At 38.7% G+C, this 19,215-nt stretch overlaps 3 protein-coding genes and 1 long non-coding RNA gene across 5 annotated transcripts in view; 1 reads left to right on the top strand and 3 right to left on the bottom strand.

Moving 5' to 3' along the window:
- Positions 1–1,527: 1,527 nt before the first annotated feature.
- On the top strand, positions 1,528–8,697 carry rfc5 (replication factor C (activator 1) 5). 2 transcript variants are annotated; one of them, XM_034871951.1, is made up of 12 exons: positions 1,528–1,724; positions 2,442–2,506; positions 2,833–2,969; positions 3,095–3,174; positions 3,307–3,380; positions 3,913–4,072; positions 5,364–5,445; positions 6,799–6,928; positions 7,766–7,843; positions 8,144–8,198; positions 8,329–8,449; positions 8,488–8,697. In XM_034871951.1, exons 1-11 carry the CDS (start codon positions 1,678–1,680, stop codon positions 8,426–8,428), a joined length of 1,008 nt encoding a protein of 335 aa, XP_034727842.1. In that variant the 5' UTR covers positions 1,528–1,677; the 3' UTR covers positions 8,429–8,449; positions 8,488–8,697. The 2 variants fall into 2 exon arrangements, with proteins under 2 accessions (XP_034727842.1, XP_034727841.1); XM_034871950.1 differs by having other exon boundaries at positions 8,329–8,697.
- LOC117944814 lies at positions 5,618–6,854 on the bottom strand. The gene is made up of 2 exons (XR_004656673.1): positions 6,702–6,854; positions 5,618–5,677 (listed from the first exon to the last, which is right to left on the bottom strand). It is a non-coding gene; the product is annotated as an uncharacterized LOC117944814 (long non-coding RNA).
- Positions 8,698–8,992: 295 nt separating the features above from the next.
- Positions 8,993–16,782, bottom strand: wsb2 (WD repeat and SOCS box containing 2). Its single transcript, XM_034871948.1, has 9 exons — positions 16,542–16,782; positions 16,008–16,176; positions 15,348–15,550; positions 15,117–15,248; positions 13,738–13,838; positions 10,967–11,163; positions 10,382–10,471; positions 10,131–10,247; positions 8,993–9,584 (listed from the first exon to the last, which is right to left on the bottom strand). Exons 1-9 carry the CDS (start codon positions 16,579–16,581, stop codon positions 9,371–9,373), a joined length of 1,263 nt encoding a protein of 420 aa, XP_034727839.1. The 5' UTR covers positions 16,582–16,782; the 3' UTR covers positions 8,993–9,370.
- Positions 16,783–17,063: 281 nt separating this feature from the next.
- The window catches only part of vsig10 (V-set and immunoglobulin domain containing 10), a 9,668-nt gene continuing 7,516 nt past the window's right edge, over positions 17,064–19,215 (bottom strand). The window contains exons 8-9 of the mRNA XM_034871947.1: positions 18,371–18,510; positions 17,064–18,274 (exon numbers count right to left, since the gene is read on the bottom strand). Coding sequence (XP_034727838.1) covers positions 18,180–18,274; positions 18,371–18,510 — 235 coding nt within the window. The 3' untranslated portion in view covers positions 17,064–18,179. The remainder of the gene's footprint in view (positions 18,275–18,370; positions 18,511–19,215) is intronic.

The following is a 19,215-nucleotide window of genomic DNA, read 5'->3' on the forward strand; positions in this document are numbered from 1 at the left end:
CAGCAATGTCATTTCCCATGAGGCAGGGGGACAGTGGTGGGGCATTTTTAGTACTTTTGTTATGCGGTCCAGCTCACCCCAAACCATCTCGATTGGGTTCATGTCCGGTGATTGTGGATGGGCAGCACTCCATCATTCTCCTTCTTGGTCAAATAGCCCTTACACAGCCTGGAGGTGTGTTTGGGGTCATCTAACTAAACGCAAAACAAATGGGATGGCATGTCATGTCGCTGCAGGATGCTGTGCTAGCCATGCTGGTTCAGTATGCCTTCAATTTGGAATAAATCCCCAACAGTGTCACCAGCAAAGCACCCCCACACTATCCCACCTCCTCCTCCATGCTTCACGGTGGGAACCAGGCATGTAGAATCCATCCAGTCACCTTTTCTCCGTCGCGCAAAGACACAGTGGTTGGAACCAAAGATCTTAAACTTGGATTCATCAGACCAAAGCACCGATTTCCACTGGTCTAATGTCCATTCATTGTGTTTCTTGGCCCAAACAAATCTTTTCTGCTTGTTGCCTTTCCTTAGCAGGGGTTTCCTAGCTGCTATTTGACCACGAAGGCCTGATTCACGCAGTCTCCTCTTAACAGTTGTTCTAGAGATGTGTCTGTTGCTAGAACTCTGTTTGGTATTCATCTGGTCTCTAATCTGAGCTGCTGTTAACTTGTTATTTCTAAGGCTGGTGACTCAGATGAACTTATCCTCAGCAGCAGTGGTGACTCTTGGTCTTCCTTTCCCGGGGCGGTCCTCATGTGAGCCAGTTTGGTTGTAGCACTTGATGGTTTTGCAATTTTCCGGACTGACTAACCTTCACTTCTTGTTGAAGTAATGATGGCAACTCGTTTCTCTTTACTTAGCTGATTGGTTCTTGCCATAATGTGAATTCTAACAGTTGTCCAATAGGGCTGTCGGCTGTGTATCAACCTGACTCCTGCACAACAGAACTGATGGTCCCAACTCCATTAATAAGGCAAGAAATTCCACAAATTAACCCTGACAAGGCACACCTGTGAAGTGAAAACCATTTCAGTTGACTACCTCATGAAGCTCAGTGAGAGAACACCAAGGTTTTGCAGCGCTATGAAAAAAGCAAAGGGTGACTACTATGAAGAAACTAGAATATAAGACATGTTTTCAGTTGTTTCACACTTTTTTGTTAAGTAGCCTACATAATTCCATATGTGATTATTCATAGTTTTGATGCATTCAGGGATAATCTATTACATTGTAGATTATCATTTGTATGTATTTATGTACATACAGTCCATGGTTCCAGCCCAGTTGAAAACACGAGATGGTAGAGCAAGAAAGCCTTCAAAGATAGAACAGCATATTTAGCTGACTCTTGATTTAATGATTTAATGATATCAAATGTTTTCAATAAGATATTTGTTCCAAAAGATGTATTTAGGAAGTGGACCAAGAAATAAAGTAGAAATGTGTGACATTATTTTCATTCCTCACACACTTTTTACAGTGGGCATTCATGTCACCGAGGCTCCGCCCATATGAACTGGCTAAGTGATCCGATTTGTTGTACGCCGTGACGTTTGACGCACGTTTTTGTTGTGGAGCGCGCCAAACAAAGCCACCAGAGCGAAAGTGCTTGAAATTGTAAAAGTAGCTAATAATTTAAAACAGCTTGGAGCTGATCTCACAGATCACGGGAAACATGACTTCTACAAGTAAAGTGCCGTTACAGGCCAGGAACTTACCATGGTGAGTTGAAAGACGTGCATCACAAAGGTTGAAATAGTGCTAGCTAGCTTTATAATGTAACGTTAGCCAGCTAGCTAATGTTACCAACGTTAGGGGTTGGAGATTCAGCTCGCAGCTGCTTGTTAGGGTACATGTACTAACGTTAGCTTTTTTTTAGGTATTTATAAATCGATATAGATATTACTCTTAAAACGAATAATACAAATGGAGCCATGTGAGCTACTCTTTAATTCGGCTTGCATAATAATAGCTATAGTCAATGCATCTAGCGTTACCTTGTTGCCACCTGAAACAACTGCCTCATCGGAAAGGTTTCTGCGTCCAGGGTGAAACTATGAAAAAGTTGACATTTTGTTTGATTTAGTAATGCATGGTGCAAAATATTGTTCCCGAATTGAAAAGCGATACCCCAACAATTTGAGATTTCTAACAGGTCATAAATAATCCTACCCTAAATCTCTGACTAAGACGGTTTAAAAAAAGACAAACTCTGAATAAAGTTAGTTCTGTAGTTTACCGTGACACCGGTAACGTTATGCAGGGAATTAATTCTTTTGGAGTTAAAAAGTTGTCAATGTTATTTTGAGTTACTAATGCAAGGGAACTTGTGCTTTATTTACGGTGTTGCAAGCATTATGTATAGCAATTAGAAGTAATTATTATGATTAATAATAAGAACCGTATTAATGAACGATGTCTTTATGCTCCATATTCCAGGGTTGAAAAATACAGACCACAGAAACTTGATGATCTGATCTCACACAAAGATATTCTAAGCACCAGTAAGTATGTGGACTGCCAGAATAGATATATAATCCTTCTGTAGCACTTAATAGTACATACATGTGGATTACCCAGTTGTAAGAAAGATAATTACTTTTCTAAAGTCATAAACCTTTGCAGGAATCACTTTCTCTGCTCTGTCAGTGTTGCTGACTCTTGTCTTTGTTGTTTACTATAGCCGTACTGCAAGTAACAGTAATTAACAGTAAGGAAGCAAATGATTGTCCTCATGTTTCAAATGAATAATACCATTTAGAAGGACCAGGTCATATTCAGACTGTTTATTTAGTTTCCTTGTTTTTACACCTGTTTTTCATCTTTTCAGTCCAGAAGTTTATTAGTGAGGAAAAGCTTCCCCATCTCTTGTTCTATGGCCCCCCTGGAACAGGGAAAACCTCCACCATCCTCGCCTGTGCTAAACAGCTGTACAAGGAAAAAGAGTTCAACTCCATGGTGTTGGAGGTGCACTACAACTCCTCGTTACAAACATTTGGTTTATTGGGCTTCTCTTTTAAATTAACATCTTCTGTAGTATAGCGACAAAGCCATGTGGTTCTTTGTTTTGATTACAATTTTTTTTTTTGCAGCTAAACGCGTCGGATGACAGAGGTATTGATGTTGTACGAGGTCCCATTCTGAGTTTTGCCAGCACCAGGACCATCTTCAAGTAAGACTTAAAATCCACGTACAACACTTGTACACATACATTCTATTCAGAAATGCATGTTATCTGCAGTCTATAACTGCAAGGGTAATTGTCTAAACTGCTGCCGTTTTGTCCATCCATCTTGTCTTCCAGGAAGGGTTTCAAGTTGGTGATACTGGACGAGGCCGATGCCATGACCCAGGATGCCCAGAATGCATTGCGGCGAGGTAAGCCATCTGTTCGGCCGGGTATTGCCCACTGTGAGCCATACGGCCCACTGAGCAGCCAGACAATTTGGTTACTGGTGAAAAACAGCATATCTGCTGGTACACCCTGATAATTATTCTAAAAAGCAATACCTATCAGGAGATTTGGTTTTAACTATTGATTTCCTGGAACACTTTGTCTTGTGAAATCTATCTATCAATAATTGTTTTTATGAAATAAGCTTGAGTCATCTATTAAACATCCACTACACACATCTTGTTTCTTGGTGAAGTAACGTAACCGTGACATGTTGTCAACAAGAATTAAAAACTTTTTTTTAAAGATTTGACTGATTTGGGTTTAAAAATAAGTTGTATAAGACAACTTTAAGAATACCCGAGACATGTCAGATAGCATTTTAATTTTGGCTTCTTAACCGCAACGTTGTATTTTTCACGTTTTTTAAGTTGCATTGATTTCTAACTTATGTTTCTCCTGCTCTCATCTCTCTCTATCCTTCACTCCATCTCCTTCTGTCTCTTTTTGTCTCAGTGATTGAAAAGTTTACAGAGAACACTCGATTCTGTCTGATCTGCAACTACCTGTCCAAGATCATCCCAGCTCTGCAGTCGCGATGCACAAGATTTCGCTTTGGCCCGCTGACCCATGACCAGATGATCCCTCGTCTGGAGTATGTAGTACAGCAGGAGAGGTGAGTGTGTTTTGAATGTTTCATCTCCATCTACTGTTGAAACGATCTGTGTTAGAAGGGCTTTCAAGGTGCTGTGTGTTTGGGTTTTTAATGAAACATGTTGTTAGCATAATGTTACTTTTTGGACAAATTTCACCATATTTTCTATTAGTTTTCTTTCTGGGACTGATTGGGACTTAAACTGTAACTCTTGCCAAAATACAACCAAGGGTCTTTTGTGAATGTACCCGGATCAAACTTTCATTTTAAAGATTTACTGTGTTCTTGTTTTTTGGCCAAATGGCCTTTTGAATGGGAGTGCTAGGGGCACTTTTATGCAAGCTATTTTTGAAACACTAAGAAGGCTCGACACAACATGAAACTTTGCTCAGAGTGTCACCAGGGGCTCTACACATGAACTCCTGCATTGTGAACCTTGTTTGTGTTCAGAGTTTACTATAAAAAGGTTTTGAACAACTCTCGTTAGCGGTTACTGTTTACGCTAGCCGACATTCTCCCAGTCATAAATAGGTAATATCTAAATGCAAATGAACGGACTCCATAGGAGGAAATGACATTCTAATATGAGGCTCTTGATCAACTACAAGGTCAAAATTGTGTTTCACTAACAACAAAACAAGAAATTATCCATGCATTTATATGGAACTAAGCTTTAGGAGCTTCCCATCTTTACTCTCCTCCCTCGACTATTTTTGACTGGCGACTGAAAAAGCAACGGCTACAGTGAGTTGTAGCCTTCTTTTTAGTAAATTCTTTCTACCAAAACAATGTCCTCAAAGCTGGAGTTCATGTGTAGAGTCCATGGTGAGCAAAGTTTCATGTTGTGTCAAGCCTTCTTAGTGTTTTAAAAATAGCTATTTTGAGGCTAAGCTAAAAATGCCCCGAGTCAAAAGGCCATTTGACCAAAAACGAGAATACGGTAAAGTTTTTGTCGTAAATATGCTTTTAAACCAAAGTTTGACTCAGGTACCTTCACAAAACACCTTTGGTTGCATTTTGGCAAGAGTTATGCCTTAAAAAAGTGAGTAGTTGACTAATTAAGAAGGAAAGAGAGAAAAATGATATCCTCTTTGTAACAGCAATCAATATGGTTAATTGGGAAATAAGCATCTATTTGGTTTAGTCATATATAGTACAGTAGTGTAAAATCAATGTTTCCCGTGTGTGGTAGTCGTACAGAGGCATCGCAGTTTGACAATAATGCATTTTTGTTTAATATGATGCATGTCACAAACTTTAGCTTCACATTGATCCGACTTTTGATTGAAAGAACGATTTTGTTTTTTGGCAGTATTGACATAAATCCAGGTGGAATGAAGGCCATTGTGACCTTATCATCAGGTGATATGCGACGATCCCTCAACATACTGCAGGTACGACCTAAAGCTCCTTTTGACCATTGTGCCTCGTGGCGGTGTGTCGCTGAAGTGTCAGTGTTTTCATTCATATTGTGGTTTGAAAACAGCTGAAAAAGAAATACAGTACACATGTTATTACATTATGATGATGTAGAAGAGTAAAAGAACTCTCTGTAGGGGATGTAACAACATCTTAGGGTGTAATCTACTTTAGATTTCACTGGTTTGATTTCAGATGGGACTATAGCTATGTTTCCATCCACATTTTATGTGAATTAAGTGATATAGATAGCCAGCCCTTTCTATTGACAAAATCCCTGCAGCCTTCAGCAAGGGGTCCAATCAGGACGCGAGTTCCGTCTATTGCGCCATACACTTGTGGCACAAGGTGCACTCTATGGTTACGCAGCAAGATCTCACGCGCCTTATCCACCCCAGGTAGGCACACTACCGGTCAAAAGTTTAGGGTCACTTAAAAAAAGTCCATACCACTCCATTATAGACAGAATACCAGCTGATCTGAGTGGTTGGCTGATCTTTAATGCAATATCTACATTGCCCATAATCCACAACCATTCATCCAATGTTCCAAAGGCACATTCTGTTTACAATCTATCATTTAAAAAAACTTTGGAGAACCATTTTGCAATTACAGTATGTAAGCAAAAAATGTAATCTGAAAACTGCTGCCCTGCTTAAAAAAACAATGCAACTGATCTGAGCTGGTATTTTGTCTATTATGGAGTGCAATGGAAATTTCTAAGTGACCCCAAACATTTGAGCAGTAGTGTCAACCGGTGACCGGTAGCACTATTACAACTTCTGCAATTATTATTCACATGTAAGTAGACGGTGCGATCTAACTTTGCAAATGTTTGCTTGAATGTTGTCAAATGAAGGGAAATACCATAAAATGACTCAAATCAATTTAATATATCAATTTGATCGCAAAACAGCATGTGATGTCATTACGCACAGGTTTTATTCAATTTAAAGCCAATGGATGGAAACACACTTTCACCAGCTCTATTTGCATGAGTTTTTTTTGTTTAATGAAATTCAGAGAATTTGATTGACAAGTGGATGGAAACCTAGTTTCTGTCTTCAGTTAAAAAAAAAATAAAAATCACAGTTCATTAAGTAATTCTGATTTGGGAAGATGAAGTTCAATTTCAGTTTCACTTTTAAGTAAAAGAGTAAATAAAGGGCTAATTTTTCGGTCATTTGTCTGCAGCTCTTTCTGTTAAAAATGTGAAACTTGTGTCATGGACTTATAATCATGTGTCGAATCGTGAGTTGAGTGTATCGTTACATCCTTAACTAACTGTATTTCACCTGTGTGATTGTTTATTTGTTTTGTTTTTTTAGAGCACCAATATGGCGTACGGGAAGGTCACAGAGGACACAGTGTACACCTGCACGGGGCACCCCCTCCGCTCAGATATAGCCAACATTCTGGACTGGTCCCTCAACAAAGACTTCACCACAGCGTACAAGCGTATCCTTCATGTTGGATGTTTCCTATAACCTACAAGCTTTTATTCCATCTTGTGAAATGTGAACCAGTGTGTTTTGTCTTATTTAGAAAAGCTAAACATGTTAAAGATGCATTTAACAAAGATGTGCATTTTTTTTGCAACTGGTAATACTTGATAGAAGCTAGTTGTAGCTAAATGTACTTAATCAGCCAGTTAATAACAGGGTTTCTGCTGGGTCTTAAAAATTCAAAATCAGTCTTTTAATTTAATTAACAAGTATTGTGTTCTAGAGCTTAAATCATTTTCAATAGGCCTTCATTTTCCTATGTCCATGCAACACTAGCTCTAATGCTCTTTTTGTTTATTCCGTGGTGTTGTAGTTCTTTCTTTCGCTAGTCCAAATATAATTTTGCTGTATTACGACTTCAAATGAGACCAGCAGGCAACTTATATTGCAGCCAATCAGCTTTCATGTATTTGGCTCAAGCCTCTTTGGGATTGTACAGCAGACATAAAACAGATTTTATTCTTTAGCTGTGAGGAAGTGCAAGTTTAGCGAATACAAGGAAAAAAAATTAATTTGGTGCTTTGTTGATGTTGTGATAAAGGTCTTAAATTTCATTCATAAAGGTCTTATAACGTCTTAAATTTGATTCAAAAAATAGTCTTAAACAACTCAATTTCAAACGGGGCCCTCAAATAGCTGACCATTGCAGCAACACATGCTCTACATGTTTTGCATGATTTAAAATGAGGTTCCAGGATTTGATTGGCAAACCCTTTAAAAATTGTAAAGCAAGACACCGACCAACACCAGTTCAGTTTGCTTTTGCAACTCTTTAACTCCTGACTCACAGAAATCCTTCAGTTAAAGACTTTGAAAGGTTTGGCTCTGCAAGATATCCTCACCGAGGTTCATCTGCTCATACACAGAGGTAAGGCCACTGCAGATTTCTCCCAGGAAAATATACGGTGTCTAGATTTAGTAAAACCAGGTACTATGTTAGTGTGTTTCAAATAAGAGTTTTCCTATAAAAAGGCAAAGGTATAATTATACATTGTTCACACTGTGTAGTTGGCTGTTTTTTGTTCACTACTGGCAAAGGTTTAAGATAATGATTGTGGGAAATAATGGAAGTTTTTTTTAGGATTGGTATGAGTTTGTCTTTTTTTGCAACTTCAAAAGTAGAGTTGTCTAAGAAAGTTTTTGAATTCTTTTTTTTCTCTTTTGCCAGTGGACTTTCCTCCAGCCATTCGGATAGGTCTGCTCATCAAGTTGGCTGACATTGAGTAAGTGAGATCACTCATGCTTCATCACCTAAATCAATATTTACATTAAATACAAGTAATCAAAACAGAATGAAGCCATCCAGATGTTGGGAAATGTTGCATTTGTACTTATTGTGCTTCATCTCCTCAGACACCGACTCGCCTCTGGAACCGATGAGAAGATCCAGCTCAGCTCCATGGTTGCAGCATTCCAGGCAGTTAGAGATCTTGTGGTCAGCGAGGCCTCCTAGATACAGTTAACACCCCCCCCCCCCCAATTCTGTCTCTTGAACTTAAACCACTGGAGAAAAAAACCTTTTTACCAATTCCTTGGTGCTTCCATCACTGATCAGTACACATTGTTTGAATAACTTAAGTATGGCTATTTAGAAAGAAAACAATTGCTCCACTGAGTTGATGTACAGTGAAGATAGAAATGCTGGCAGCTATCTGAGTCACTCACTTCTGCACACAAACAGAGCAAAATGGAATCTGGTCGTTTGCAACTCTAGTAACAAAAGATGTATCAGGGGCAACTCTAGTAACAAAAGATGTATCCTTTTGTGCACTTAAAATATGGATTTGGAAAACTGTTAATCTAGTTACTAGCATAGGATCAATTTTCTTTCACCAATTCATCCATTGAAAATGTATTAAAGTGCGCATTATGCTTTTTCCCTCTCCTTTGTTATATCTTCCTGTACATGTTATAGTTTTTAAAAAAGTCCACCCCAAAGGGACTCACCATCTCCAACAGAAAACACTGTTCACAAATTAACATATTCAACTGTAACAATACGTCTTGGACATGTACACGTGTTTGAATTGGTTTAATACATTTTTCTAATAGTTTTCTTATCAACATGTGCAAGTACAGTACTGTAGAAGTGCTGTTTTATGATGAACAGAAATATATATATACATATATTTACACAATAAATTAATATAAAATGTTGATATTCAATTCACATGAAAACATTGAGTTTATGTATCATCATACAGTAATAGTGCAATAAATGAAATCCTAAATGAAGGAATGTTGCATCGTGAAATAGATTATAGTAAGAGACGGTTCCTGTGCTATATCCAGCTTTGGGAATATCTCAAACGGCACACAAGAGGCTTTTAGTATTAATATGAGCTGATGCGTGACAATCACTAGCTGTAAATGTCAGTTCTTGTGGGTAAGGTTCCTATTTAAGCCACTCCTCTTCATCTGAGGAGCAGCAGGTCTCTAGGTGGTTGGGGATGTTTCTGTAGGTGAGGTACTCGAGAATCCTTTTGGGGAGGGGCAGCGGCTCCATCTGGTGGGTGGAGACCGAGTGGCGCAGAATGGATCGACACAGGTGGCACAGGCTGGGCACAGTCCTGGGCGCCCTCCAGAACCTCACGTGACCGTCTCTGGTTCTGTCACAAGGGGGCAGTGGTGGAACGTAACCACACATTTACTCAAGTACAAATTTGACGTACTTTACTTCTTTTCATGGCACTTTCTACATTTCAGAGGGAAATATGGTATTTTTTACTCCACTTCATTCATCTGACAGATTGCGTTACTAGCTTCTTTACAAATTAAGATTTTTGCACATAAACATGTACTTCATAAAATACTATGTTTAATTATAAATTAAACTACCCAACAACATAACGGCCTACAAGTCCAGCTGACGTGATTAGGCAATTAAACAGAAGTGTTTGTCATTTCCAGTTTCTAAAATGTGAGGATTTTTCTGCATTTAGTACTTTCAATACTTAAGTAACATTTTCAATGCAGGGCTTTTACTAGAAAGGGATACATCTTTTAAGCTGAAAATCACAAGTGTATTTGGGTTAAAATGATGTTGCAATCTTTTGGTGACATGAGATGTTGGTTATTTCTAAATCCACCTTTAAAGTCTACATGCAGTAGGTTTCATATTGAAATTTTGACAGATGTTTTAAAGGATGTTTTACCCTGTGGCGACCACTCCCCCTCGTGGATGGTAGTTGCAGCAGAGTCCGTTAGAGTCTCTGTCCACTTTCGTCTGCATCACCATGCCTTTCTGCCCCGGCTCCCAGATCCGGAGAGCCCTGGGAACACATCACATCAGTATGTATGTAGATATATATTTATTACATACACACACACACACACACAACATTCTGTCCAGTGTACCAAACATTTGCACAAAAGATGCATGAGATGTTGTTGATAAACTACTCACCTGTCGTCAGTCACCATTGCCAAGTACAACCCGTTGGGAGAGAACTGTATTGCTGAGATTTGTTTTTGCCTGTAATCTTCAGCATAATCACTGTAAATAAAAGATACAGGAGATTTTAAGAATGATATTGCCCTGTACTAGGTAACCATGGTCAGACATCATTAATGCTTAAGACTTGGATGTTAAGTTTCATATTACATACAAACAATAAACCAGAAAACAGGTTGCACGAGACATAGGACACGTACTTTGCATCAGCTGTAAACGGTGATAGTGTAGTATGCCTTTTGGATCCCGGTTTCAAACTTGTGGAACTACTTTGCTCAGTTCTGGTGAAAACTATAAAAAAATAAAACTCCAAATCCCATTTCTTTGAGCAATATAAAGTTTTGGATTTGAAACTTTTTACCGAAAGTGCTGGAGATGCTATTTATTGTTGTAGTGGGCGTCAAAGAAGTGCAGGCCAAGATGCATTTGCCACCCATGTGAAGGTCTGGGATATGACTTTTAGGAAAACACATGCTTTCCATTTACAATACCAGATATTCAGTACATTTTGAGACTGAAAGCTGGGTGTAAACTTACAGCAGAGTGGCCAGTTTCTCTGCAGTGTACGGGTCCCAGAGGTCGATCCACCAGCTGGAGCCACTGAAAGCTGCCGTGGCGAGCACTGCTCCGTCAGGAGAGAAGTCACAGGAAGACAGGAGGTACAAGGTCTTGTGGAGCCCTCCTGACAGGTTCCTGATGAACGTATATGACCGCAGACTCCACAGACACACCATCTGATGAAAGTAAAATCACAACGGGTTAACGAGTCTCCATACACCGCTGTAAGGATTGCGGTTTTTAATTTGAAATGATTAGCGTACGTTCAGTCAAAGGCCAGGCTCAAAGTCTTCTGCCCTGGGGTATTTACTGCAGACTTTGCAACGTCAGAGAATCTAGCGATTCGATTTTCACTGTACTGACTCAGTGAATGTCATCAGGACCGGCTGGAGCATGCAGCACAGTTTAAAGTGCTTTTGGCCCAAACCCAAAGGCTGGAGCAATGTGGAATTTCAAAAGGGAGCGAGGGTTTGAGTACACACTCTTCGAACCCTTTCCATGAGTCTGCATTGATGCAAACTTCACCAAAAGGGAATTACCAACAGTTGAAAGTGTTTACCGCGGAGACCGTGGGGAATTCAAAAATTACAAAAAAAGGTAAATAACAGCACGACACACAACCACGGAACGGACCTGTTGTCCAGATTGTTAAAGAATTAGAACATTTGGCATCAGCCAGCCGTCTCCTGGGCCTCGGCCATGTGAAAAGCAACAATCGTAAAATGAAAATGTGTCCAAGGTAACGAGATCTAATAAAGTGCTGTTCCAATCCCATTTATACCTATCTGAGCCCATGTGGCCTCACACACACACACACTCACTTAAATTTGAAATTAAAATTTAAATGTATGCGGTTTTTTTATTGAAATTACAATTTCTACACTCAGCACCTGACAATAATTAAGTCTGTGAGTCTTTAGTCCTCAGGGCTCACTTTGGGATTGGGCCAGTGTGATCTTAAAGTCTTGAATTACAGTTTTTGCAGAAATTGGCAACATTAGACAATAATTTAACATTAGTCAGTCTGAACCTGAGCACTACGAATATACCTTAGTGAGAACTTAGTGACCATGGAGGCAGTGAGAGTGAGAGGAAGAGAAAGAAGTAGAGGAGTAGGAGGCCAGACCATTACATAAGGCGGGATCCATAACCTATCCACCCTAAAACCTTTTTTTTTTTTTTTTTTTTTCTCACAATTGCATTGTATAATTTTACTGCATTTATTTGCATTGTTTGTTTACAGTAACATATTGTATTTATTGCTGTACTGTAATTCTACTTTCTTGTTTTTTTGCAATGGGAAAAATAAAACTGTTTTTTCTTTTCTGAAGCCTTTCTATTTTTGCGTTCTTTGAAATGTAAGTAGATGATCTTTCACAGAAGCCTGTATGAGAAAATACGAATACACGTAGTAAAGACAGCAGAGTTTTGTATAAAGTACATCAGTGTGTTGCTGCTTTGGCATTTTGAAAAAGGATTGATACCTTTAGATTTCAGGAGGTTCATTTTTAATAGAAGTGAGATATTGTCTTATTTGGCTTGTGTGAAGAGTTTTGACGCAATGAGCCACATTCTGTGACAAATGCGTGAGCAATTGGCAAAAACTGTCAACACTGTTAAGCGGTCTACTTTTTTGGGCAAATAAGAAGGTGTGAAACTAGCAGTTTTACATGAGTGGGAAGAGCTAACCAGTGCACCAAATTTCTCTGAACAAAGAAAACAAAGAACCCAACTTCTAAACGGTTTGTCCGTCTCATAACAACCAAACACAAGAGCAGATGAAGATAACCAGATCACTGCATGCTCTGGAGCAACAGACTCAACCAAACTCACCTACAACACAACTGCACTGGAAAGAAAGATCTTAATGTGCCCATATTAAGCTCATTATCAGGTTCATAATTGCATTTTGAGGTTGTACCAGTTTGACATGGTAACTTCCCACCTGGACCTTAAGTTTCAAGAAATATGGCTATAATAATTGAAAGACTTGTGATCAAAAGCTTATAAAAGCTAAAATTCTTTGGAAAATAATTATTTGCATTGGTTAAAAAAAAAACTTGTCATCCTGAATCTAAGTCGAGCAACAGAAGAGCGTCCCATTCTACTGTAGTGATGGTCAAATGAAGCTTCGCAAACCACTGCTTCATTTCTGAGCTCACTGGATGGCGCTCTCTGTTCAACAAAGGGTTGAAAACACACTAAATTGCCATTCTTTTAACCTTTTTCTTTGCGCCATCTAGTGAGCTCAGAAATGAAAAAGTGGTTTGCGAAGCTTCATTTGACCCTCACTATTCTACTGAACTGAAATGCTAAATTTTTGCCCCTTTTGCACAATTATGGTTACTTGTGGAAAACGGAGGAGGACAAAGATGGATAAAAGAGCTTTGTTCTGTCAGAAAGATTTTGGACAGCTTAGATATTTAGAAGTATTGTAGTTTTGTCTACACAGATAATAAAAAAAATATATAAAAACATAAAAACAAATGCACAAAAGTATATATTAGTATTTGAAAATAAAGTCCTTCAGGATCATTTTACTGTAAGAACGGGTAGTTCTTTGTTTGCCACTTGTTTATGTACACTTATCTCTCTCTGCTCTTGTCTTTGTAGATAGCAATTTCCCCACTGTGGGACAAATAAAGGTTTTCATATCTTATCATTCAGTCATGCAATTTTTTTTGTTGTTGTTACAATGTCTGGCTTTACATTGAAGATGAAACAACATACTTTAAAATGACATTACTCACTCTGTCAAATCTGCCAACGGACGCAATCATGCTGCAGTCTGATGATACACAGCAGCAGCTGATCCAGTCTTTATGGCCAGAAAGCACCTGCACCTTTTTGCCTTCAGCAGACAGAAGACAAAGTCTCACTGAACTGAATGAGGCACACAGCAAAATCATCCCAAAACAACATTCACACAATCTTCTGATGTGGTGGAGAACGTGACTCGTTTGTGTGTAAACGTGAACACTTTTCTTTAACCTCATACATTCGAACAGGAGGTTTAGTTCAGCTGGACAGCACGGTGACAAAACACAGAGGTGAAGTGATGATTACACATTCTGTGTAACTGAGGATTTAAAAAACTGAAATTTCACACACTATTTTCTATGCTATTTCCCACTGTTGATGAATGCATACCAGACTGAAACCCAACATTCCAGGCAGCCGCTGGTTTCAGCCCATATAAAGTACAATATGATTCATGTATAGTATGAAATTCAGAAGCTTGAAATCTGTTGGGTAACACCTCCCAGAGAGCAAGTCACGGCTTTGTTTGACAAGGGAAAGTTTCATGTAGATGCGTTAAAGAATTCTATGACATTGTAGAGTCCAGTCAGCTGACAAAAAGGATGTGTTCATGAGCAATGTTGTCAGCGAACCAGAAACTGAGCACAAGTAATATGGAAACATGTACACCATAAATGTCACATTGATAGTTTCATGCATTTCTAAAGATTTGAGCTGGAAATATCATTTGTGTTAGATTCAGGGGACAGCTTCGAAAATGGCAAGGTAGACCTTATCCTAATTTGTAAAATTAGGAGAACGCTTGATTGTCAGATTTCCCCTCTGTGTTTGAACACACCAACAAGAACACGTTTTCTTTTTTATTCCATTAAAAGCTTTATGATTATATTACTTTGACAAGACAAAAACTGTTAAAATGGGTTCTGGAATGGATTACCAATTAAATGAATTACCAATATCATTCCTGACTGGCATTTAATAAACCCACTGGCTGCCTGAAAGGTTGGAAATTAATATCAAAACATGTGGTATGCTTTGGGTAAAGATTACAGTACTGTAATGGACGATATCTCATAATGTAATGGTTCTTATCTATTCACCCTGAATGTAAACAACTATCTACTTACACTATTTAGCCATGGGACATTAGTTTGCACTGCATTTTGATAAGTAAACACTAAGAGTCACATCAGCAAGGATTGTTTGTGAACACAACTCAATATGGTCTTGGCACAGATAGAAGAGGAGGTGAAAAAATGACTGTTCTTATTCTAGTTGAAAAATGATTTCTGTAAGGATTTAGTTGTTGCGGAAGTGGCGAATCTGGACTTTACATCCGTAAAAATAAAATACACAAAACTACACAAACCTTTCTGAGCCAGGTCCCAAATTCTCAATGTCTTGTCCCGAGAAGATGAAATAAGTGTGAGTGTCCCGTTCTGAGGGAAGACCAGGTCCCTAACAACACCTTCGTGTCCATGGAGATCAAATACAGGATCACCTGAAAATACATAAAAAGCAAAAACATCAGCCACAAGATACTTGTCACATCTAAAAACAGCTCAGGTGACATCCTCAGCAGTAGAAATAAAGATCTCACCTGTTAACACATTCCAGATTTTGATCACCCCGTTCTCCAAACCGGTGGCCAGAAGCAGGCTTTTGTTCCACTTTGATGATGTTTCAGCTGGGCGTGGTGCAGCAGCTGATTTTGGAGGTCTGGGTCCGAAGGCAAGGCCCCACACTGGATGACCACAGCTGAAGCTCTTGTCCCCTCGGTCAGTCTCTCCATTCTGACTGTCTCTGTGAGAAGAGCATCAAGAATGCAAATAAAATAAAAAGAAACTCAGTGTAGACAGGTGTGAAGCTGGAGAAGGTGATTCAATTATGCTGCATTTAGGTGCTTTTTAATTCACTCATTTGACAATTTATCGCACAAAGTTTTGTTTATCTGTAACACTTTGGGTCTTCATGATATAAAAACCAGCCCAGAAACTGATGGTGACAGTCATTTTAGCATTTTATATTTTTGACAAATTCTGCAAAGAAAAAGGTATTCTTCTACAATCATATTTAGGCTTTATCATTCTTTACTTTTAGTTATAATAGGTCTTTGATAGCCTTGTTCCATGTCTATGTGGCTTGATTTCTTCCATGGATAAACAGCCACCATGTTACTCCTACCCTTGTCACTCAAGCCCGAACGTACGAGGGACACCTGAATGCATCGCGTGTGGATTAAATGTCCAGGTCAACCTACTCGGAGTCGAGAGGCCAGGCGACCACCCAGACGATCCCGTGTCCCATCGACCAGGCGAACCAGGCTCCGTCCGGGGAGAAGTCCACGCTCCAGGTTTCACATCCCGCTCGGCCCTCCAAGGACGGAGGACGCCTGGTCTTCAGCTCCAGGACAAGAGCTGGCTCGGACACTGGATGAGGACGGAATAAAGGCATCATAAATTAACATCATTCTTCACCAGCTCCGCCACATTATTATCAAACCACCTCCAGGGCACAGTTGAGCGGTATCCTCGGGAGGTTTACCGCTGCCTGGTTACGGAACGGTAGCCTATACGTGCAGTTTAGTGTACCATATTCCCCGTAACGTAACTCTAACCCTAATATACCCCTATCCCTAACCTAACCTTAACCACTCGAAGTCAAATGCTTATCCCCAACCAATCGAGCTGCTTGGTCTTGGCGTGGCCATGGTTGAATAACCCACACGTCTGTCTACGGAACGTTGCAATAACAGCAATGACCTAGCTCATATTATTCATTATATGTGACTTACGCGTCATTTGCAGCTCCGCTTTGGTTCCCATGGAGCACATAGTTTCTATTTTCACATTATTCGCTTTAACTTCCTGAATTTGTCCTCCCTGTTGGACTGCAGTCGTCCATTTCAACGAAGGCAAGACACAGTTTTGTCCGGAGAGAGCTGAACTTGTACCTGCGATAGCGTTTGCAATGTAAAAAATGTGCGAGTAGGAAACTAATCGTCATAGACCGTATAGGAAATGTTCAGCTGATTTCCGGCTAAGTCACGTTGTACCATTGGCTATACCGTTGTCACGTGTTTTTATTACGTAACCTCAAAGCCACGCAGCACCCCTTCTATTCATTAAATGATAATGCATGTTAACAAACCCTTTGGAATCCACTGTTTAAACACATGTATTATGTCATCCAGTGATGTAATTATTAAAATATGATGCTGGTCAGCTCAGATAGTTGAAATTAGGAACATACATTTTATTTTCTTGCCAAGATGAAAAAAAAAGTAAGAAAAAAAAAGAGTGTCCAAATGTCAGACTGAAATACAGAAAAGCGTGTTACTTTATTTTATTTTAACTTCTACTGAAACCAAGTACAAAAAAGCAATCAGACGTCAAACCAATAACAAATGTAAATTAGCCTACTGTGATTTAAAAAATATATATAAATATTAAATATTAAAAAGAAAATGAAGATGGATGATGTGTTGGTACAGCCATTAAAATGGCATACTGGCTTTAAATATTTTAATTGGAAAAAATGGTCACGTTGAATTAAGTGTTGTCAATCACTTGGAATATAAAAAAAAAAAAAAATGTTTGTGTTGGAACTAACTTGTTTTTATGATAGTTACTGAATAATATTCAGTACACCATGTAATTGATTTAATAAATTCAACTCTAACTACTCAAGGGGATATTCAAAGGAAAATTAGACTCACACTGTGTTACAGTAAGACCGGTTTTGTATTTCTTCTCTTATAGGCTACTGCTACCATGTTTAGATGCCGATTGCCAGTGATTTCACTCCCAGATTATAAATTAAATATTTACAAGGAACAAAGGCATGCCCAAAATATTGTTATATTACCGATAGACACACTGAGTCAAAAATAGATATGATATTTGATATTTCACTCTCACCATTGCCTAAATCTCATGTTAACTTGATTTCATAAAGATGAAGAAAAAAAAAAACATGTTTCAGTTTTTAACCTCCTCTACATCATACACACATGAGACTAACTGACAAAACACCATCACATTTTTAAAATGGTTCCATACTAGAGTTGCGTTCTAGACTGCGACATTCATAGTTAATTTGTAAATGCTATGCGCAAAGTGGGAATGTACGTAAATCAATAAGTTATGAATGACCAAAGCCATTGTCACATCACATTTAGTTTAAGCAGCTTCATTTACAGCACACATCTCAACATCAGAACATATTCAAAATGCTGTACAGACAAATCAATCATAAAAATATTCACACGAAAATTCAAAACCCTGTTTAAAAAAACAAAAACAAATTAAGAGAGCTGATTTCTTTTTCTTTTTTTTACATGTGCCTTCCACCAATTTTGTTCACGTTGTCATTGGGAGTGGATAGTATTTACCTAAAATGAAAAAACACTCATCTCTAAAACCCCCAATACCTAAAATGTTACAAGATCCACCGGCTCTTCTCTGTGTCCAGTATCTTCCTGCTGCTGTGGGCTTGTGTCAGCTGTTTCTGCGTCCTCATGATCACCTAAACAAAACGGTACATTTTCCCATTACCAAATGTTTTTACGCTTCATTCACAAACAATTTAAATCAATGGCAAACTGCCATGATGAGGTCATACTTAATGGGATCCGATGTATCTGGACGAGCGTTGTGTGGTGTCCGTTGGTTAACGGAGGCAACCGGGGAACGGCATCTTGAAAGATCTGCTCGTCGTCCGACTCCACCAGACTTAGCACGTCTCCATTGTCCTCCATTTGCCTAGACAGCAGAAACATTATTAGGACATTAGAGTGCACCTTCAGGAACTACATGATAAATACCTGAGACTCAAAAAGCATAAGCTTGCAGATTAGTCTGGCTCTCATGCTACTTTTACACAGATATATCATTTCATCTTTATTGGCAACATTTGTTTTAATCTTATCTAAAAAATGTTATCTTATTTATTATTTTGAACATATTTCTGGTATTTTGGGTTAGTGTGTGAGTGAGTATGGGTGTTTTTCCTTGGTAACTTGCTACTTGTAACAGTAATTTCCCAATATGGGATTAATAAGGTGTATCTCTCTATCTGCATTCTGGGAATTATTCTTTGTTGTGCCATCATCTGTTTCCAAATTCCAAGGAGGTTTGGGGAGGTTTTGTGAATGAAGTGCATGTTGAAAAAGTGATCACATTTTTTAAAAAAAAAAAGAAGAAAAAAAAAAAGCCACCCTCTAGACTTTTTGATCACTAGTAGCAATATGGAGCAACGTTTTTAGAGTGCTTCCCTGTTTTGTACCCTGTTGGATAAGGACACCCGTGCACATAACACACAGTCACACTATTCAACAGTGTTAACATAGCAATTAGACAACAAAAGAAGTGAAGAATAATACATACAAGCAGAAAAATCTGCTCTGCATGTTTTATTGCATTAAAAACATTGATGAGGCCTAACAATATACACAATGTGTCTTGGTT

Source organism: Etheostoma cragini, chromosome 5, assembly GCF_013103735.1.
Source record: "Etheostoma cragini isolate CJK2018 chromosome 5, CSU_Ecrag_1.0, whole genome shotgun sequence".
NCBI classification, from domain to species: Eukaryota; Metazoa; Chordata; class Actinopteri; order Perciformes; family Percidae; genus Etheostoma; species Etheostoma cragini.